Raw genomic sequence first — 21,449 nt, 5'->3', positions numbered from 1 at the left:
TACTTTTTAATCTTTGGGTTTGGGGGAAGGTATCAAGTCTTTTCAAGTCAAAAGGCTCAAGTCCAAGTGAAGTCACGAGTCATTGGTGTTAAAGTCCAAGTCGAGTTGCAAGTCTTTTTTGATTTTGTCAAGTCGAGTCTAAAGTCATCAAATTTGTGACTCGAGTCCAAGTCATGTGACTCGAGTCCACAACTCTGATAGATACCAATGTACAGTTTGGGCCAATAGCCTCAGAAAATGACAGAGCTGTAGCATGTATTATTGATTTTTTATGATTTTTTTTAGACGTTTTAAACTTTCGACCGCTGCTGTAGCGCCATCTGGACTATTTGCCCTAGACTTTAGAAGAAAGAAAGAAAGAAAGAAAAATACATAGAAATACAAGAGGGACCGGCAGCAGAGCTGGCCAGCCCCTAAATACTATGAAGTAATGCCATAATTTGAACTAATATATTACATTATAATGCAATAATATCATGTAATTTAATCTAATTAAGTGTAACTTTATAACTTTGTTAGATGGAATGTACAGCATGTGTCTCGAGCCAATAAAATCAGATATCAGTAGGCAGAGCCAACTTTCCACAGAAGCCCTGTGGAAAAAGAGACATAACTGTTGTTTTGTCTAAATCAACACTACTTAGGTAAAATGTTCACCTGTTTTACAGGTTTCAGTCACACCTGGAAAATATTATACTTGGTAGTTGCAAACACATATCTCAAGTAAGTCTTGGCCCTGTGCAATTCATTTTTACGCTGAGCCAGCAAGAAAGCAGCACTTATTGTGAGTGTTGCTATGACCACCGCTCTGCGTAGGTATAAGAGCTTGGATGATGATGAAGAGGTGGTTTGCTGCTCTGGGAACTTGGCAGTGTTACTGTGTCGCACTGCTTCCTGCTCCTCCTGGGTCAGGGTCAAAGGGCATAGTTCAGCCAGGACCTCCAGAGCGGCTCGCTGCCCGGCCTGCACTGCACCACTCATGTAGCCGCACCACTGGGTGGCCGTCTCTGTGCCTGCCCAGTGAATCCTGGAGATCACAGAAATCAATGAGTCACAAAAATGCTAAATGTGAGCTGAGGAAAGTGAGGAAACCAATCACTACACTTTATGATCGCTGACATTTATGTTCCTGTTATGAAAGGCATTTATTGCCTATTTCCCTTAGGAAGAATTACATCTCTGTTAGCACACTTATTTACTGTCTTGAAACAAGCAATGAATACTTTCATTATCAATTAACTTGAGTGAAAAAGTAGGATGCTGTTGGCTGATAAGATTTCCAGACTGACAAACTGTTCTCAGTACAATGAATAAACTAGTAAAATATACACATCAATTCCAATGCTTTTAAAACTATTCCTTACAAGGAATACAATGATTTATTTTAGAATTATTCCGTGTAACAGTTTTTCTATGAGAACTTAAATGACTTAATGCATTTTCTTCGCTGCTAAAATAAATAAATAAATAATGTGAAGAGCAGCAGCGCAAACAAAAAACAGAACATAGAGCTACTTTTCCACATCATATTTTTGTTTTGGAAAATTTGTAATCACACTGTTTTCTTCTAAGCAACTCTTCTCAATGCGCAGTGTTTATTCTCCATGCATTATGGATCTGTTAACTTAGTAATGCAAGAACCCCCCGGAGTCAATTTATACTTAGTTCTTGGCACCTATTCTTTGCTCTTCCTCTTTCTCTTCTCTTCTCTACTCCCTCTCTCTCTCTCTCTCTCTCTCTTTCACCGCACCGTGACGATCCCTAAAAGATGAGCGGGTCGGGGCTCCTTATAAATTATCTAAAAAAACTTGGACCTTGCATCCACTAGAGATAATTACTCTGATCATACCATAAAAAAAAAACGACACTATGATCAGTATTCAGACACATTCAATCCCATATGAAAAACCTCTGATCTGCCCGTCATTACTGGAACCATCGAGTTGACAAAGCACCATTGTGTTATTACACGGGTTTGCCGCACCATCTGCATCTTTGTGTGGGCCTTTCTTCACTGCATGCGCCGCATTTGTGTCAAGGTCACAGCATCTCCTTGAGGATCCATTTCCTATATGGGGTAGGAGGAACGGGGATAAAGTGTACCGCTCCTCTCTCCTCTTCTAGTCACGTTATGTAATGAGCTCCCTCTGCTCCCTATGGACTTAATGCCATTATGGAAATGCATTACCTGAACCCCCCTCCCCCCCCTCCCTCTCCCCACCTCTCTCGCATCTGTTCAGCTTTGTGCATCTCCTAACAGGCCCATTAGAAATGGATTATGGGACGTTTTCCCATGAGAACACCATTCCTGTTGACCCCTTGTCCATTTCTTTAGAACTGGACTAATGCACGTCAGTGGAGGCATAATCACTCACACTGATCTTCATTCTGCTCAGGTCAGTGATCTGCAGGCGCTGGGTGCAAGCGAGCGATACCACAGTTGTTTGGTGGCAGGGTGCGGTGCAGACATCGTTTCGGAGGTGTACAAAACAGCTTGTATAACCAGAAACCACTGCTAATACAATATATCTATATTTTCTTGAAAGATCATATTTTGTAACATACATCAAAATAATAATAATAACAATAATACCTTTATTTGCATGGCACTTTTCTAAAAACAATGCTTACAAAATGCTTCACATGCAATAAAACCCAAAGAGACAGTAATGTAAAAGTACAATGAAGTACAATAAAGTTGAATAAAAAATAGTAAGTAAATAAATAAATAAATAAATAGAAATAAAAAATAATACAAGAGATACACAGATACAACTAGAAAACAAAAAGAGATACAACAAAAAAATTAACATAAAAGTGTGTGTGCCTAACCACATGAATGCCCAGTCAATACCCAGTCAAAAGTTGTCCCCTAAAGAGACAGTAATAAATAACTAAGTAAAAAAACAAGTAATAAAATGAGAAACGCAATTAAAAAATAAAAAATAAATGATACTATTTACTAAAATGTGCATTGTAAATTTATGTCTGAAAGACTTCTACCATATCAAAGATTGTTAAAGTCTCTCGCTGGTTCACATTCCACTACATCCTCCTGCATATTAGTTAATGAGTACAGAAATGAAAGGTGTATGAGGGAGAAAGAGAGGTGTGATGCTGGCTGTATATTCATCATCAGCGGGTTGATTACCTGCCGCAGGGCGTCCTCAGGCTGGGGTGGTAATACGTTAGCAGACCCGGTGCCATGACATTAACAGGGCAACCCCCGCTGTAGTCCTCTTTAGCCCAGTCCTGTAATACAGGAGAGGAATGACAATAATAACACAGCGCAGCACACAACACCGCGGCTTTATTTCAACAAAATGGCATTTTGACGGCTCTCCTCTCCTCTTCTCTCATTTCAAAGCACAGCATGAAAACAAAACATATCACACCATACCATAATCAGAATCCAGTGGTGGAAAAAGGACTCAAATCCTTTACTGAAGTAAAATAGCAATACTATAATGGAAAAATACTTGTAAAAGTATAGAAGTATTAGCAGTAAATTGTACTGAAGTATCAAAAGTAAAAGTACTCATTCTGAAGAGCAGTCCCCACAGAGTGTTAGAGTGTTACAGAGTGTTAAATTATTGATGCATTAACCTGTAAGAAGTATTTTAATGTTGTCTGTCTAACTGCTCCATATACAATGCAACATATTTTATGAGCTTATCGTATGTTTTCCCGAATTTTCCCGAATTTCCCCAAGGGCATTAATAAAGTGATATCTTATTTTATCTTATGTTTTGCATGTAAAACCTTATTCTGCAAAGTAACTAGTAACTCCAGCCGTCAGATAAATGTAGTGGAGTAGAAAGTACAATATTTCCCTGTGAAATGTAGTGGAGTACAAGTATGAAGTCTCACAAAATGGAAATACTCGTAAAGTACTAGTAAAGTGCCAGTACCTCAACATTGAGATATCCAACATTTGAAAAATGTGACACATTCAAAAGTGATTTGAATTGAACTTGCTGGCATGAATGCCACTATTCAAACCAGCTCACTATTGAATAATATTTGTTGTATTTGCTATCTTGAGCCCTTTTCTTATAATACTTAGCAACAAATAGTAAAGGATTTTAAATTATGTCAACCATGTGTTGTTGTTTTCTTTAATAAAGAGATTAATATCATGTTACATAATAATGTGACTGGACTCATCAGTATATTTTCTATTTGAATAAATAATTCCAGGTATGAAATGTTTAAATAAGACATTCCGATGTACGTTCCAAACATAAATTTTACACAATTTTACAAACATTTATTCTTCTTATTGCTTTCTACAAGACTTCATATAAAGCTAATCCTCCTTTGTGAATTGATGATATTGCTTTGTTTCATAACCACAAGGCTTCAATAAATCAAGTCAAATTTGTCTCTTACCACTGTGCCATTTATCTATCAGGTATCTGCTTCTTTCTCCTTTCTCTTCACTAAGCCCTGACTTGTTGAAACCCCGTTCTATAATATTATGTTCCCCTTGAGCCTCATAGTCAGTCAACGAAGGAAAATCATGATCTCTCTCCCTTGACATCCCTCCCCCAAGTCTCCTCGGGGCGATTGTTCCTTGCCATACAACACTTAAGTGAGGGAAAAGCAGCCCAGGGACCAAAATGCTAACATACTGCAAAAGCATACATCTGTTATGCCAATGTGCTCTTTGTCAATTAGTATGCTGTATGCTGTGCAGCACGTAATGGAGCCAAGTACTCTGTGTGTGCAGGCGAGTGTGTGTGTGTGTGCATGTACATGTGTGTGTCTGTGTACATGCATTTGACTGACCCACAGCATGCATAATACCTCACTTTATCCAACAGAGATGAGCACAGCTCTCTGGCAGCTGTAATCATAATAAAACCCATTGATGAAAATGTTAAAAGAGAGGATGTAAGATTTGATAGAAGCGCTGTAGCAACTAGTCGCACTCACAATATTTTTGTTGGTTTTTCGGGTTATTTCAAAGGTCATGTGGAACACCAGCCAGCCAGTGAAACACTTACTTTCTCTTCGTAGTGGATGAAAGATGCAGCCTCAGGACCTAGGTATTTCACCAAACTGGCAACCACAGCTTCTCTCCTCTCTCCAACCTGCAAAAAGGAGGAAATAACTCTCTCAATTTGGTACTTGTATTACATTTCCTCATCATTCTCAGAAAAATAGGAGCAGGCTGCTGAAATATGAATGCATATTCAAGAAGCCGATCCAAGCTGGACACAGGCAGCAGCAATCAATGTGAATAACTCAACCCCGGTTGCCACATGCTCCTGGTTGTGAGAGCGCACACAGTGAATTATGTACAGAGCAGCAGGGGCCTCAGGACCAAAAAGCCTGAACACCATAAAGCTGGGTGACAGATGTTGCCAAATTGTCTAAAATCCCTCATCTGCATGTCGCCTCTACCTTTGCTCTCAGCACACTGTCTTGTGCAATAATTCGGAGTTGGAGCTCATAGTCACTTAATTACACTCCTTACAGCAGAACAAGGAGGGAGTGGAAGCATGGTGCCAGATTGCCTTCGACAAGGAATATATAAAAAGCCTCAATGAATTTGCTGCAGGACTGCTAATGGCATCCACTGAAAATCCTATGAAAGTATGTAGCAAATGAAAATGTCCTTTAAATGCCATGGGCCATTTTCACTCTGCCCATCCAAACCAAAGTAAACAAAAATTAATTGAAAATTCAACCAACTGCCACATGTGAGAGCTAGGAAGCTCGCCAATTACACATAAAATTATCAACTCACCAAGTGCCTGCAAATTTGACCAATCATTGCACTGCATATAATGCATGTAATAATGTAATTTACACACATATAATAATATATATTATTATATTGAATCCTACTACAAACTGTTGACTGTCATTTGACAGCTAAATAAATCAGCGTAATTCTGATGGCCACCCGTCTCTCTCATACACCAAAATAATTTCCCTATGTTTAGCATGAAAATAAGGGTTAATTAATTAGCACTCAGCACTGTGCAGCATGGCACACAAACACAGCTACTGTTCAGCTGTGTAGCATGTCAGGAGAAATGACTGAAATGCCAAACCAACACCAGAGATAAATCACCATGACATAGGCTGGATGCATTGAAGTCAGTGGCAAGTATTATTAAAACAATATGGCGGCTGGATTTATTAAGAGAGAGAGAGAGAGACAGAGAGAGAGAGAGAGAGAGAGAGAGAGAGAGAGAGAGAGAGAGAGAAAGAGAATGTAAATGGGGTTCTTCAGTGGAAGATCACAATTTTCAATAACAATCTTCATATGTGAAACATGTCCCCATCACTTGACAATATAGGCATAAAGGGAGATTAGGTCTGCATGAAACCAATACCAAAGCCGTTGCAGCAAGAATTGACATGGATGACCCTAATAATAAGAACACGCTGGCATTTCAAAGGGTGCTTCATACAAACTTGATATAATGTTGTTTCCATAACAGCCTTATCCTGTCAGGTATTTTTTTTAAAGCCATGGCTTCTGGGATTACTTGTTTACGAATATAAATTATTAAAGATCAAGTGCCCTGTTACATTTTAATGAAAACACTTCTCCATTCTATGACATGTTGTGTCTCTGTTCCACCTTCCACCATGTCATTAGAAAGTTTATCACCTGAGGCTAAAAGTGAATATTCATAGTGTGCTGCCTATGTTTTCAGGGTAAATTATTAATATGTGCACTTGCCCCGGGGATGGAGATGGACAAGGGTGTGTCTGATTGCAATTCACAAATAGTACACAAACAAATTAAAATTAATTAAAACACTGGTAGCAAGAAGGATTTGATTCACACAAATACATTTTGATCAAATACTTATTTACTTAATAATTAATAGAATTGACAGAATACATCTTCAGAGAAATGATAATTACCAGTTCGTAACCAAAATCTTTGATTGCAATTTAAATTAAAAAAACTCAGTGGAAGCTTTTTATGAAGTCAACTGCTGTGCCGCCTTAGTTTGTAGAATGTATTTTTGTGCCTCTCTCTGCATGTAATGCTCAAGGCTAACCTGATCTACAGTATATACACAGCATGCACCGCATGTAGGGCCCCACCCTCCATGAAAGTGACATGTCTTGGATTTTTGGAGTGACCATTCCATAAATCGTGTGGGCGAGACCCACCCGCCTATGCATACGAGACGTAATTAGAAGTAGTTGACAAGGCTTAGGTCAGAATCGATCAGTATGATGAAAACTGAATGGAAAATAGTGTCTAGGTTGAAAATGTGTGGAATTATCCTTTAAGTTAAGAATCAAGTATTAAGTTTTAATTTAGTTTTCTGGTTTCATAAATGTTTTAGTTTGTATTTAATTTAGTTTTGGTCTGTTAAATAATTGCAGTTGTGTTGGCAGAATCTGTTTCTCAATACATATATGTAAAAATTACAAAAAAATTGTAAAACGACAAGTGCATCCTCAAATAATAACAAAACTAAAGTGTTATATATTATTTTACTTTGCTTGGACATACTAATATTCCAATCATAGTGTAATTTCTGGTCTATTAGTATGCTAGTATTTTCTTATTTGTTTATTTGTTTGTTTATTTGTTCTGTTGTGATGGTTGTTAATATAAATTCAAATATTAATGCTTGCCTACTGTTTCTGCACTAACTGGAGGTGCATCTAATCTTGTTCTTTGTATTTGATTTTGTTGTCATTCATGTCTTTTTATTTTAGTGGATAAGTTTTTGTCTTTTTTATGCATGTCCTGTTTTGCAAGCAGAACAGTAAATAATGAAGTATTTAGTAGTTAGCAATTTCATTTTATTTGATCTTTATTCTATATTTTATGCATTTTAATTATTTATTTATATGCACTGTCTTTTAAATGTGATTTTAATGCACTTTCACTTTTAATGTCTTTTTTGACAATTTTTCTTTAATTTATGTACAGCACTTTGAATTGCGGATGCGCATGAAATGTGCTATATAAATAAACTTGCCTTGCCTTTTAATTTAGGCTCTTTGATTCTTCCTAGTTATGTCCAAGCCTGCATAACATATCAATTAAATGTTGTCTTTTTCCTATACCTATACATTTGTTCTTTCTCACATTCTGGGCCCTGATGGTCACATGCAAACTATTAATTGCACTGATGACATTTGGAAAGTCACATGGAATCAGTCCTGGGCCGTGCGTTTTTGCACATCAAATACACCCTGCACAGTACTTTGCTAATATCAGGTAGGACTTTATTTTGCCTTCTTCAACGCATGGATTCAACTAGGTGTCAGAAATGTTCCACAAGGATCTTGGTCCATGCTGCAGTTCTTGCAGATTTTGTGTCGGCACATTCATGCAACAATTATCCTGTTCCACCTCATCCCGAAGGTGCTCTCTTCAGAGATCTAGGCCATTAAGTAAAATAAAGTCACTGCTATGTTCCTGTACCCAACTTGAGGTGAGATGCTGCATGCTTAATGACAGAGGGCATTATCCTCCTGGCTGGAAGTATTGATTTGGCAAAGGGTAGACTGACCATGAAAGGATGCACCTGGTCAGCAACAATGTTTTGGTACGCCGTGGCATTGAAATGATGCTCCACTAGAACTAATTTATGCCATGAAAACATTACCCACTCCATTTCCACACCATTATACAACTATTTGATGCACTTGGCATTTACTAGTATGCATATTTCTTGTTTTACATCCGGAAAGTGATGGGAGCGCTAGACATATTGTCAAGTTTCAGGTAAGGAAAGGCTGAATGCTCAGTGGACTTCATAGTCTGAATCTGTGTATCATAATGTGAAGGTGGACATGCCTATATTTAAATATTGATCATCTTCATCATCATCATCATCATCAAGTTTTTGTAGCTTGAGGTGCATGAGCTCCTTATGAATGCAGATGAGCCATCTGAGTACCTTGCCATTCATGTACTTGATAATATGATTTTTTCCTTTTCTAGTTAATTCCAATTCATGCATCTTGGTTTAAAGACGTTGAAGTTGCGACAGTTCTTCTTCTTGCCATTTTGAGAATACAACACAGGTAAACACAGAACTAAGATTGCAAGATTGCTGAAAGATTTTTTTTTCATTTTTATTTGTTATGTTAATTTTAGAGTTAATAATATGCTTACCTCCCACACAGTTATTTCTCCTTCTCTCTCACTCAGAAGGGAAGCATGGATGCTGCCAATCACATTTGTGTACTTTTCCACATGTATAAAAACATGTCAGTTTTTCTTTTCCTTTCCCATTTCTTTTGATATATCCTGTAGAACCGCCATTAAACTATCTCTTTTCCATTCTGATCCCTCTTCTTCATTCTCTCAGCTTTATAAATATCACAGATACTGCAGGGGTTCCAGGCTCTTCACAGCTTTTTTTTTTGTTTTGTGTTGTTTTTTTTATACATCTGTACCACTACTACTACTGTATTTTGCTACAGTGTCTGGCCTCTTTCTTGGTCTCCTTTTGACACTAAGACTGTTTTCAGGTGCATTTCTCTGCACCTAAATTTAAATACATGCATCTATCAGAAGACTTCTGTCTAATGAGGAAATAAAGCATTCAGGGGTAAATTTAGTGAAAAGAGTGACACCTTTCACTATGTTACTCGCAGCTCAATTACAGCTCCAGATTAGGGCATTGTTCATATGGCCTGGTATCATTTCTGGAACAATTTATTGGAGTGAGTAGTCATCAAATCTTTGTAATGCTTAGATTATGGACAAGATAGAATAAGCAGTGGATGATTAACTATCTAATGAAATAACAGCCGCTTGTCGATGGCAAGGTTATTGTCATCAAGGATTTCCCGGTGGTACACAGTGGATGGGCCATTATCGAAATTCAATATATCGCAATACAAAAATGTGACAATATGCATTGTATTGAATTGCAATATTAGCTACATTGTACTCTGTTGTAGTAATCACAAATGAGACGGCTTTTCCATCACAGTTTTACAAACTCTCCATCCAAATTATATTATTTGCACTTTGTAATGATATTTTTAATTTGTTGTTTACATTCTTGCAAGCCAATGCCATTGCAGGAAAGATCTGTGGCTCAGAAATAAACATATTTCTGCACAGTCAGACTTGAACTTTTACTTATTACATCGTATCGTGTTTGTATTGAATTGTGAACTCCATATCGAGTATCTAATCGTATCGTGAGATTAGCATATCGTCCCATCTCTAGTACACAGAGAATGGTGCTTTGAGCCTTTGTTGCAAGTCTCAGTTTGTGTCCACTATCAACTATCAACAACATAACAACATATAATTTCAAGACATCGCCTCCTCTGAAGAACAAAAAGCTATCATCAACAACTTTGCCCTTTTTTTACCACTTACACTAAAACGTATGTCACGAGGAAAGGCCAAGCTGGTGATTTTGAATGTATTTTTTTTTATAATAACTAAGAGGATGATCATCATTATTAAATCCCATCCATCTCCTATAATATGCCAAAAGCCTCCTTCTAGCTTGAAAAAAGTTTCAGGGGTAAAAAAGAGCTGAAAGCTTGAGGTATGTGCAAATGTCAAACTAAGCCCAAATAAAGCCAGGGGTTTACACATGGGCAAACAGTAAGCACTGACTGGCTTCATTAACATGCATGCTTTCAGCACAAGCACGGACGAGAGGCTAATGGTTGGGTTACAAGAAGAATACATTAGCATTGAAAATATTACACATTAACAGTTCAAGATATATACTGATTGTTGTTGCTGTCTCCATCCATCCATCAACAACCCCGTTACCTCTTTGGAGCTCCATTGAGAAGCCTGCTGTCCGGCGATGAAGCCTACCAAAGCAGCATTACAGCTGGGGCTGGTGGCATCAAAGGTAACACTGATTGGACAGTCATTCGAAGGCTGTGCCACTATCTCCCCAGAGAAGCCCTTTTCCCGCCAGAAAGCCTATGGAGAAACAGAGACAGCTTTACACTTTCATCATTTTAAATAGCCACAATAGTTCGATTGTATTTATTAATTTCCATGTTTTCTATTTAAACTCATGTTCTTTTTTAACTTACTCTTATTCTCACTTTTTATGTTCAGCACTTGGAGTTGCAATTGACATATGACTTGTGCTATATAAATAAAGTTTCATTCATTCATTCATTCATTCAGTAACCTCAACTCAGTACTTCAATGGATTATTTTTCTCTTTTGGTCTGGCCTTCCTGCCACTCAGTTTTAAAATTTGTAAAATTGAATAGAACCGCACTTGATCCACAAGTGTTTTGAAAGGCTTAATTCATTCACAACAGAAGTAATAAATGATGTGTGGCGGCACAGCATCTTTAGGCTTACCTGAATTGCAAAAACCGCACATAAATGGTGCAACTAAAAGCCTTGGCCAAAATCTTTATAAACCTTTGTAGTCAAAGGGGATTTGGTTTTTCAAATGATTTCTACATTAAAGGAATCATTAAAGGAATCTATTTTCTGTTCTTTTTCTGCTCTTTTCGGAACTCTAAAGATCGGTCCCCAAAGACTTCAGTTTTTTTTTGAGAACGCTGCTACCAAGTTGTGCTGAAAAGCTCCGGGAGTGTTATATGGACTAACAAACTTCACCTGTGGTTCAACTGGCATGAGGGTGAGTAGATAATGACTGAATGACTGAACTATTCCTTTAAAGGAAGAAGACGAGCCAGGAGGGCCCTGAACATTTTTGTGGCAACATCTGTTAGTCTATTACATGAAAAAACACATCTTGGGACTCAACAGCATTGGCAGATGAAAAACTTGTTTTTTTCTAGCCTTTATTCAGATGGTATATTGTTTGATTTATTGTGTATTAATCACTACTGTATGTCATTATTGATAACCTTAATGTGCTTAACTTGTGTTGGTTTGTTTTTCACTGCCTATGTCATTTCAACTGCTGGCTACTACAACTGAAGCTCCCTTCCAAGAAAATAAAAAAATAAAAAGCTGTTCTATTCTACTCTATTCTATTCTATTCCTACCAGCTGACCTCTGAGAGACTTTCTCTAAGGGGATAAATCAAGTATCACCATGTTCTTACTCATATTTATTTGATTAAATTCAGCATATGTGTGTGAGTAATTGTGGTTACAATATAGAACACAAAATCCCAGATTCACTAAGACTGCGGTTCCTCCCCATTAATTTGAAACACTTAAGCAGCACGTTAGCATTTTATTCAATAAAAAATGTATGCATATTAAACTTACTTGCAGACCTAGTTGCTGCTGTCAAGCCTCTAAGTCATTTGTAAGTATGTCAGTTTTTCTGCCAAAACCAAATTTGCATATAGGATTACTCCACCACATGAACTGAATGGAGGCCGCACAATGCACGCACTTAAAACGTCTGTGCTGGCAATGAATGTGTAATCTCCTGCAAACTGAATGTTGTGCAATTGATTTGCCCTCATTTTTGCTGTGCAGTTCCTCCCACAAACATCACAAGCTTTAGTGCATTTTGGCCTATGTTTCATTCACCTACATGTAATGACTGTTCTGTGGCACTTCCCAAGATAGCATGATACCCACAAATGTATTACTAATGCCTCATAAATTAGTAATCATTTGGCTCTCATGCAAATGTTATGTGTAGTATGTTGGCAACGTTGCTTCCACATGTAATAAGGAGTGACTGTAATGTACCTCTGACCCAGACAAGGCTTTTAGACAGTTCTACAGAACAGTTTTACATCTTCTTACAATTATTTTTGTGATTTACGTACACAAAAATATTACGTTACAAGGATGGGCGAATAATATCAGCACATGGCCATTTTGAGGAATAAATGTAGCATTCCAGGAATATTGTATTGTCTTGTAAATGTTGCTGAAACAGTAAAAGAACAACTTCTCCTAACTGAACTGAGCTGAAAATCATAAATATCGTTGTGGTTTACAGGCCGCTGAGTGTATCGAAACACTGCTTTATGAATGGTGAAGGCACAATATTCTTGCATCAAGACACTCAACAGTATAATGTTGTAATAAGAAGATGTGATTTTGAGGTTAGGGTTTGAGGTTAGCAACAAACACAGTGAACACTCTGAACCACGGATCTAAGATGAGGACTAACTGTGGAGACACTTTTCCTTTCAAGGTGCACGCTCTGTTCTGCAGTTCCATTGTGAAGGCCAGACTCTTACAAGTCCTTTAAACCGCAGCATTTTCTATGCCAAATCAGCAGTTTTATCATCAACAACAATATGATAAAAGATATGGTCCCTTTTCATTGACGAAACCTCAACAACCTCAACAAAAAGATGACAACAAAAGTGTATTAATGAAGGATGAACATACAATTTACTGAAGTTGTGTTGCCTTAGAAAGATGTAAGCACATTTACCCACTCTGACCTTTCTGACTCTAGACTATTTGAAAAACACTTGAAGCTGCACTATGCAATTTCCGCATGTTGACGGCCCCAAACGGCAGCGAGACTGTTTGAATTTTGAAGACTTCAACACTCAGAAATCATGTAATGTGACGTCAGTAATCTGTGCACAGCAACCCAAAGCATACCAAAAGGATGAGAGAGGCAAAATATGTAACAGGGTGGAAAAAACATTTGCTATCAATGGAGATCTCGCTCACTGATGTTTAGCAGCCAGTTTTATATTTCACTCATACATCTACTCAGAGAAGATATACCACCAGGGAGGATAATTGACCAGAATTTCACTGGGGCAAATTGGGCAAATCTAACTGGCGTGCAGTATAATTTCAGAAACAGTTTAGCCAAGCAATCAATGACAATTGTTCTAAAATACCATTTAGTCTAATAAGATAATAACCCTGGCCAACACCTCAATCAGGTGCAGAGGGATATTTTCATCTTCACTATTGATAGCCTCACATCCTAAAAAAAAGCTCAGACAAAACATCAAGCATATGTAGCTGGGTGGTTTCCCACTTAGAGGTTAAGAGAGTTACAAATAATTAGGGCTGTCAACGTTAATGCATTAATACATGCGATTACTTTAGAATGGATAACGCGTTAACAATTTTTTGTCACAATTAAGCGCATTTAGATTTTTTGGAGTACCCGTTTGGGCTTTCTAAGTACCCGTGGTTGTGTAAACAAATGAGTTGCTGCAAATTGCTGCATGTCATCCCCTCTCTCTGCCCTCTTTCTTGTCTCTCTCTAGTGTAACTTTCTAATAAAGCAGAAATGCAAAAAAGATCATCTTAAAAAAAAAAATGAGTTGGGCGGCCACTGATCCGTTGTGTCTGTCCTTGCTCTTCATTTCAGTCCATTTTCAATGAGCGCTGTCTGTTGTCTGGACAGGGAAATATTTCACTGGTTTCCCTAAGCGAAGCCAGGGAAATATGATGGAGAAGAAAGGTAGACTGCTCAGTGGAAGCTTTAGATTTAAAACAATTTTGGACAGCTAAAAATCAATATCACCTCTGTGAAAGCAAATTCAAATATCACATACATCAAGTTTGATCACTTCATCACTTGAGAGCCACACATGCCGGTGATCAAAGCACCAGTCAACAGAGTCACCGAAAGACTATAATCCAAGAACAAGCAAATCACTATATAAATGAAACAAAAATTTATATTCAATAATTTATTTCTGAACAGCTTCACGTACCATCAAACTTTGTGTGTTTGACTTTGATTTATTACAACAAAATCACAGATTGTTCATATTCAACATACAGCTGCACAAGGTAGGTCAAAGGTTTTTTTTTGCTCCAGCGGTTTACTGTTTCCAACATCACTGGCAACAATTGTTAAAATTGCTTATATACTGTATATATATATATATATTTTAGGGGTGTCATGATTTCGATTGTAAATCGAAAATCGATCGAAATGAGCATTCGATTTCGACCTTCTAAATCAGGTTCGCGATTCTCCCAGTATTTTTTTTTCTCTCTACTTGCACGCGTCTGAAGAAAAAAGAAAAACAACAACATTTCAATGACGACACAGCGTAGCTGCTACAGAGCGCCCGTTCTATATTTCACTATAGCGCCCAAGAGCTCCCGTCATTTTTAAATTGTTTAAAATGTACCAAAAACTGAAAATCAAGTTATCAGCTTTGTTTTATATATACTTCAAGTTGTCATCGATGAACCGGAACCGGAAAATACTGTATATCTGGTGACAATGAGACTGTTTGATTTTCCCCGGGTTTAGTCGTCCTCCACCGGTAAATATGGCTTCGCCGGCTAAGCGTCACGCTTTTAAAACCTTCTGGAAGCTGTCAGATTGTGCTGTGAGACAGAACCTGACCCGCCGTATGTAGTGGAAAGTTACAAAGACATTGTGAGTTGAAGTCTTTTGATCGAAATCGCTTGTTCTTGCTCGATAAAACAAGACACAAGATCACCTTCACTAAACAGCGGGACCTACCTGCTCTCACTGCCGGAGACGGACGCTGTTTTCCGGGAGGCGGTGCGCCGAAGAGTCGGTAGGAGGACTGGCCGGGTTGCGGCGACTTTTATCCATCTAAGTTTGGCAACTTTTTCCATATTTGTTTGGCAACTATTATTGTCTGATCTTATTACTGTGTGGGCTGAAGCGCTGGAGGTTTTGTATGGATTTTGAAAGCTTATCGTTAGCCAAGATAGGAAGGATCTGTTTTGTTGTCATACTGTGAATGACACTTAAGTAAGGAGATGCCCTGAATCCCTTGCCATGTATTTGGTACCAAATTAAAGGGAAAGTTGTGTTTTTTTAAATGGAAAAACTTTGAAAAAATTTGACCATATGGCCTTAGTGTGGTACATTCCAAAAAAAAAATATGGCAGTTATATCACACTTGATACCATCTTTTTAAAGAAGAATTTGAAAATGTAAATGACAGTTGTCAGGGCATAAAACCAATGATCTGTTGATCTTTATAAATCAAGACTCGATAGTCTAACAATGGCATAGCCTCAGTGCTGAAAAAAAAAAAGATAAAAGAATAATCATATCTTAATGGGTATTCACTCTATAACTCTGTTTGAAATGGCATATTAAATGGCTATGTGAGTACATGCTAGGCTTGGTAGTCTGCTTTTAACTGACTGTTGTCAGTCTGAAGTCATCCCATGCTGCCACTCCAGTGGCTGCTCGGTCAAAGTAATAGGTGGGTGTTTAAATGGGGCATTGTTTTACAAAATAGCAGTCTCACAGCAAATTTTCCAGTGGCAATAAATGTTGAATTTTAAGTGAAAATTATTTTGAGTTGCCAAATGCTGATGGTACAGATATTTGTATACTCATAGAGCTGATATGGTTTGGGGACAGATGTTCAAAACAATGAAAAGTGTTAAATTAACTCTGTGGACTTCTGTAAACACTGGCAAATTGTTGATTTGTACTCTCTTAAAGTTTAATTAACACTGATGATTTTGCTGTGTGCTTCAACATAAATTAATTAAGAGTGTATTACTATAGAAAATAAAATTGTCTTATTTATTTATTTATTTGTTTGTTTATTTGACAGGGACAGTGCTCAGTAAACACATTGTGCCAGCTATTACTGTACGCTAATTTCCATTTGTAGTCCCTGGGCGGGAGGCAACAGGCTACAACACAGTAACAAACGTGAAAGTTACAAAGACTAGTTCGCCAAAAAGCTAATATTTGGCTTCCAGTTGAGATGATAACAGTAAGTTGTGGCAGCAGAAAAAAATATTTTATTTTAACAGGTTTATTGTATTATCTCCTGTTGAACCATGTCTATCTTTGCAATTTTATTTCATACATGCTACACGCTGTTTAAAAAATAAATACAGTCATACTGACATGTACAAAGTGATAAAACATTTATTAAAAGGCAAATAGCCTTGATATTTCTGTGCATACATTTGATTTGGTGCTCTCTTTCCTTATAAATTGCCTGTGGTTTTCTTGTGGTAACCTGAAGCTTGAGGGATTTTGTTTCCCATTTCGTAGGAACTGCTTTCAGGCAGAAAACTCTTCTTCAGCTGAGAGGTTTGAATTGAAGGGGGACGTAACCATGGAGGAGGTCAGTAATTGATGCAAATAGCAAAGTGCTATATAAGGCAGAACGTCTGATATAAACAAGAATGTAAGTAAAAGAAAATGGAAAAATGGAAAATACACTTGGAATATTTTTCTGTTGCCACAACTTCCTGTTTTCATCTGAACTGGAAGCCAAATATTAGCTTTTTGGTGAACAAGTCCTTGTAACTTGAGGTTATTGTTTGTAAAGACACCTTTCTTTCCTATAATAATACACTCTTAATCTTGCTTTGAAGCACAGAAAAATCATCAGTGTTACAAAAATACACTCACTGGACTAAAGTGGCTGCCCGAGCAATAATAAGTTCAAAAAGCACATCTCCTACCTTCTGTGAACTGTTATTAAATCACATCCAGCGATAGAAAAAGTCTACATACACTTTCAAATATTTTAGTTTTTATTGCCTTGAGGCAATGAAAGGCTTGTAATGAAAACTCATTAAAGGTGCTACGTGTAGCATTTTAACATCAATAAATCATTACATTGAGACATTAATATAATTACCGTAAATAATAAAGGAAAGAAAGTCACACACACTTTACATCCTTACTGGTTTTTTTTTAAATTATTAAGGACCAACGTTTGGCATGAAAGCCTTCGTCTGTATAGTTACTGTAAACAAATGAGACCATTGCCAAGAGGATTGCCAGCCTCAGCAGCCTCTAACACTGCAGTTTACATTGTGAGTCACCACCGGTCAGATTTTGTGGGAAATCTGCTGTACGCTGCTTTATGGCACAAGGGAGATTGCTTTATGGCAGTGGTTCTCAACGTGGGGTCCGGGGACCACAGGGGTCCTTTTGGGGGTTCCAGGGGGTCCACAGCAACTTCAGCACTATTTATTTGATCATAGTTTCTCTGTTATCTCTCTACCTACAATACAGATAGCCTTGGAATTCTGGACAAAATCATATCTAACAATACAAATATTCTCAGATTTGAGTTCGAGAGACAAAATCTCATCAAATGGGGGTCCGTGGCCCTAATGTGGACTCAATTTTCCTTGATATGATATAATAGTCCTTGATATGAAAAAGGTTGAGAATCACTGCTTTATGGCACAAAACAGGAACTGTTTTATTCCAGTTCCACTACTGCGACTACATTCAACTCCATGTAAGCTGGCCTTGTGGGAATGCATACCCACTGTTATCAAGGGCTGTAATCGGTTCTCTTTCTTCTTGCTCTTCAAAATGCACTTTCATTTGGATATACAGTAGTAACCAGGAAAATCAATGATTTCTGACAATATATTAAAAATGGAACCTTGGTTGCATATCTGTGTACTCCGTTCAATTAATGCTTAGTAGTAGCGCCTTTCACTTTGTATTAGTGGTATTAGTGTGTTTATATAAGCCTCTACCAGCTAAGCACATCTGGATTCAGGAATTTTCTCCCATTCTTCTTTGTAGAAGAGTTCAGGCTCATTCGAATTGCAAGGGGACATCCTATGCACACTCCTTTAGGGTAAGTCCACAGATTTCCAACAGGATTGTGGTCTGGGCTGCGACTGGGCCAATCCAGGATACTGACATAATGTTTTTTCCGCCATTTCTTCATTGATTTGGCTGCATGCTTTGGACAGATGTCATGTTAAAAGATTAAATTCTAATTTAAATTTAAGATTTTTCCTCAAAATATCTTGTAATATGTTGGAGCTGATGTCCCCACTGAAGAGATACAGCCCCACCATGCTCAACAGTAGGTACGGTGTTCCTTGGGTGATAGGCTGTGTTGGCTCTGTGCCAAACATATCTTTTAGAATTAAGACCAAAAAGTTGCACCTTGGTTTCATCAGACCATAAGACATTTTCCCACATGGTTCTGGGAGATTGGCTGTCTTCTTGCATAATTAAGACGGGACAGGATGCTTTTTTTAGTGAGACATGGCTTCCTTCTTGCCTACCCACAGCCAAGAATGTTAACAACCCATAAAATGGTTGTTATATGTGTGGAGTGGACAGAATCTACTGTTCTGTACAGCAGTTGTTTGTAAGCTGTGGTTGGCCTCTAGATAGCAGCTTACCTACTGAGCTTCCTCCTTGCATTACAAAATATACTCAGGGGATAATGTACAGCAAGCCAGTCATTATTGCAAAATAATCCCAGATAGGGTGAATGAAGACCCCCATGTGAAGCCGAGCACTTGAAGGAGCTTATTTTGCCTCTGGCTCCCTGTACATAACCCACTTATTACAGCTACTTACCAAAGACATTAACCATTTGACACGCAATATTGATCTCAAATGATTTTGTTACAAGCTAAAGTAATTTACAAGCTTCTGCCAGAAAAACATAGTTCAGCAGGACTGCAACCATAGAAACATCTGTAGCATCCATGCTCTACAGAATAATAATCATTACTTTGAGACATAGAACACAAACAAATCTGGTAGGATTAGTGTTCAGCTGTTTACCAGCAATCAAAAGTTTCATGCTGTTGGTGTCTCTCGTTGGCTCAGTTGGCTAGAAGTTACCCTCTGGGTTCGAGTCTGGCCTAGGACCTTTGTTACAGGACGACGTCATCCCCCCCTCTCTCCCCAATCTTTCTTGTCTCTCTCTAATATAGACAATATTTGAAAAATGTTCTATGTTTCTAATCTAGGTTAGCTGAGTATTTTTTTTTTTTTTGCAGTAACCAAGCATTGGCTTATTTTTGGCATTTGTGTTGCCATTTAATTTGATTAGAAATCAACAACCAGACTTCTTAACTGCGGAGTGATTTGGTTAGATGTGAAAAAGCAGTTATTACATGCTGGGGAGGAGCACCTGTGTAAGTGTCGGGTTCTGTGTGTTCATTCGTGCATTTGTGTGTAAAGCTTTTTGCAATGCGCAATGCTTAGGGGAATTACGGTATGTGCTGTTTAGGCGATGCAGAGCCCCAGAGTGCTGCATAAAGGAATACATTGTGCGCTCGTACACCAGGCAGTATGGTAGAAATCACCTGGTCCGCAGTGTGTGGACATTCACATAACAGGAAGTCGCTCTGTGATTTTCTAACTATAAAGGCAAAATCAATGTGTTAAATTAAATATTTTGTGTATTTTGTTTTGTTTTGTTGTTTTTGGTCTCAAAAACACTGTGCTACCACAGCACTTTTGTATTAACAGGTGTAGTTTTTAAAGTCAACTTAGTTTCTCAGACTCATGTGACACTTGCAGGGCCGGTTTTAGCCTGCTATATTAGGGTGGGCTGGTAGAAATAATAGGTGCGGGCAACTTGGGCGGTAGGTAGCCCAGAGGTTAGAGAAGCAGACTAGTAGTCCGAAGGTTGCCAGTTCGAATCCCTGGCCAGATGGCACAAAAATCTGTCAAAATAACAGCTGGCAACCAGAGAGTTGTCAGAGTCAAGATCAGATGCAAGCTCCTGCCATTGTGCCCTCAGGCCTCTCCAGCTTATGGCTGTGTGTTTGTGTACGGGGTGTTTGGATGGGTTAAATGCAGGAGATTCATTTCCCCATGGGGATTAATAAAGTAGTATTCTATTCTATTTTATTCTATTCTAATTTATAAAGAACAATTTGAAGCAGGGAAATTGGGAGGTAGTGAAGCAGCATTTCTAAGTTTGCTGCTACCCTATGATTTGAGTCAGTGGAGGGCAGATTGATTAACCCTAAAATAAAAAAATACCTTCATCCATATTTTAACATAATCAACTCCATAACATAATTTATTTTCATTGGATGAGCTTAGTTCTCAAATAAAATTAAAACCTAATCAAGTGAGACTTCTCACCATACACAATATTTACAAAACTAGAAGGTAGAAGGTCTTATTCAAACTCAAACTGAAAAGTGACAAAGAAAACAACTAAATCAACTAACTCAAGCCTATACTCAAACTTCAATGTAACTATATCTATCTATCTATATATATATATATATATATATATATATATATATGTACATCCAACAGCAACCTGAAAATCCATATGTACAGTATATCAGTGTCTTTCATAATCGTAATTGTGCTTTGGCAACACATGTCAAATTGAATTGAATTGAATTGAGAGAGAGAGAGAGAGAGAGAGAGAGAGAGAGAGCAGCAGTGGTCGAGTGAGCTAGAGAGTGAATGAAGAGAGGGAGCGTTGGTAGCGAGAAAGCCGGTGAATCAGATAAATAAAACGTTATTTTCTGATTGTTTCACAGCGGTTACGTTCTAAAGCACAAATAAACACGCCCACACCTCCGCACAACCCTGCGGGAAGTGCCGCAATGCCTGATTTGGTGTGAATACGGCCACACTCTAAGCAGCAGACGGGTCTGCTTCAGAGCTCTGTGTGTTTGTGCCTGAACAGGACGAGAAGGGGGGGTGGGCACACTTGACTTTTTAGTGTGACCCAATTAATATGTATTTTGTGGAGTGGCAATGGTAGGGCACAAAAATGGAGGAGGAGATTATTGAAATGGTGAACGCTTATCGATTTACTAAACAAAAACACATACATACACATTCACCTGTAATTGCATGTGGTATTTAA

General features: G+C 38.0%; 1 protein-coding gene across 1 annotated transcript in view; it reads right to left on the bottom strand.

The window, feature by feature from the left end:
* Positions 1-675: 675 nt before the first annotated feature.
* Positions 676-21,449, bottom strand: part of LOC139915761 (putative flavin-containing monoamine oxidase A) — a 62,519-nt gene continuing 41,745 nt past the window's right edge. Inside the window, exons 9-12 of the mRNA XM_078288893.1 lie at positions 10,748-10,906; positions 5,010-5,096; positions 3,152-3,252; positions 676-1,027 (exon numbers count right to left, since the gene is read on the bottom strand). Coding sequence (XP_078145019.1) covers positions 676-1,027; positions 3,152-3,252; positions 5,010-5,096; positions 10,748-10,906 — 699 coding nt within the window. The remainder of the gene's footprint in view (positions 1,028-3,151; positions 3,253-5,009; positions 5,097-10,747; positions 10,907-21,449) is intronic.

This window comes from Centroberyx gerrardi, chromosome 2, assembly GCF_048128805.1.
Source record: "Centroberyx gerrardi isolate f3 chromosome 2, fCenGer3.hap1.cur.20231027, whole genome shotgun sequence".
Lineage (NCBI taxonomy): Eukaryota > Metazoa > Chordata > Actinopteri > Beryciformes > Berycidae > Centroberyx > Centroberyx gerrardi.
Note: the sequence above shows the minus strand (reverse complement) of the source record. Positions and strands in the feature narration are given on the sequence as shown.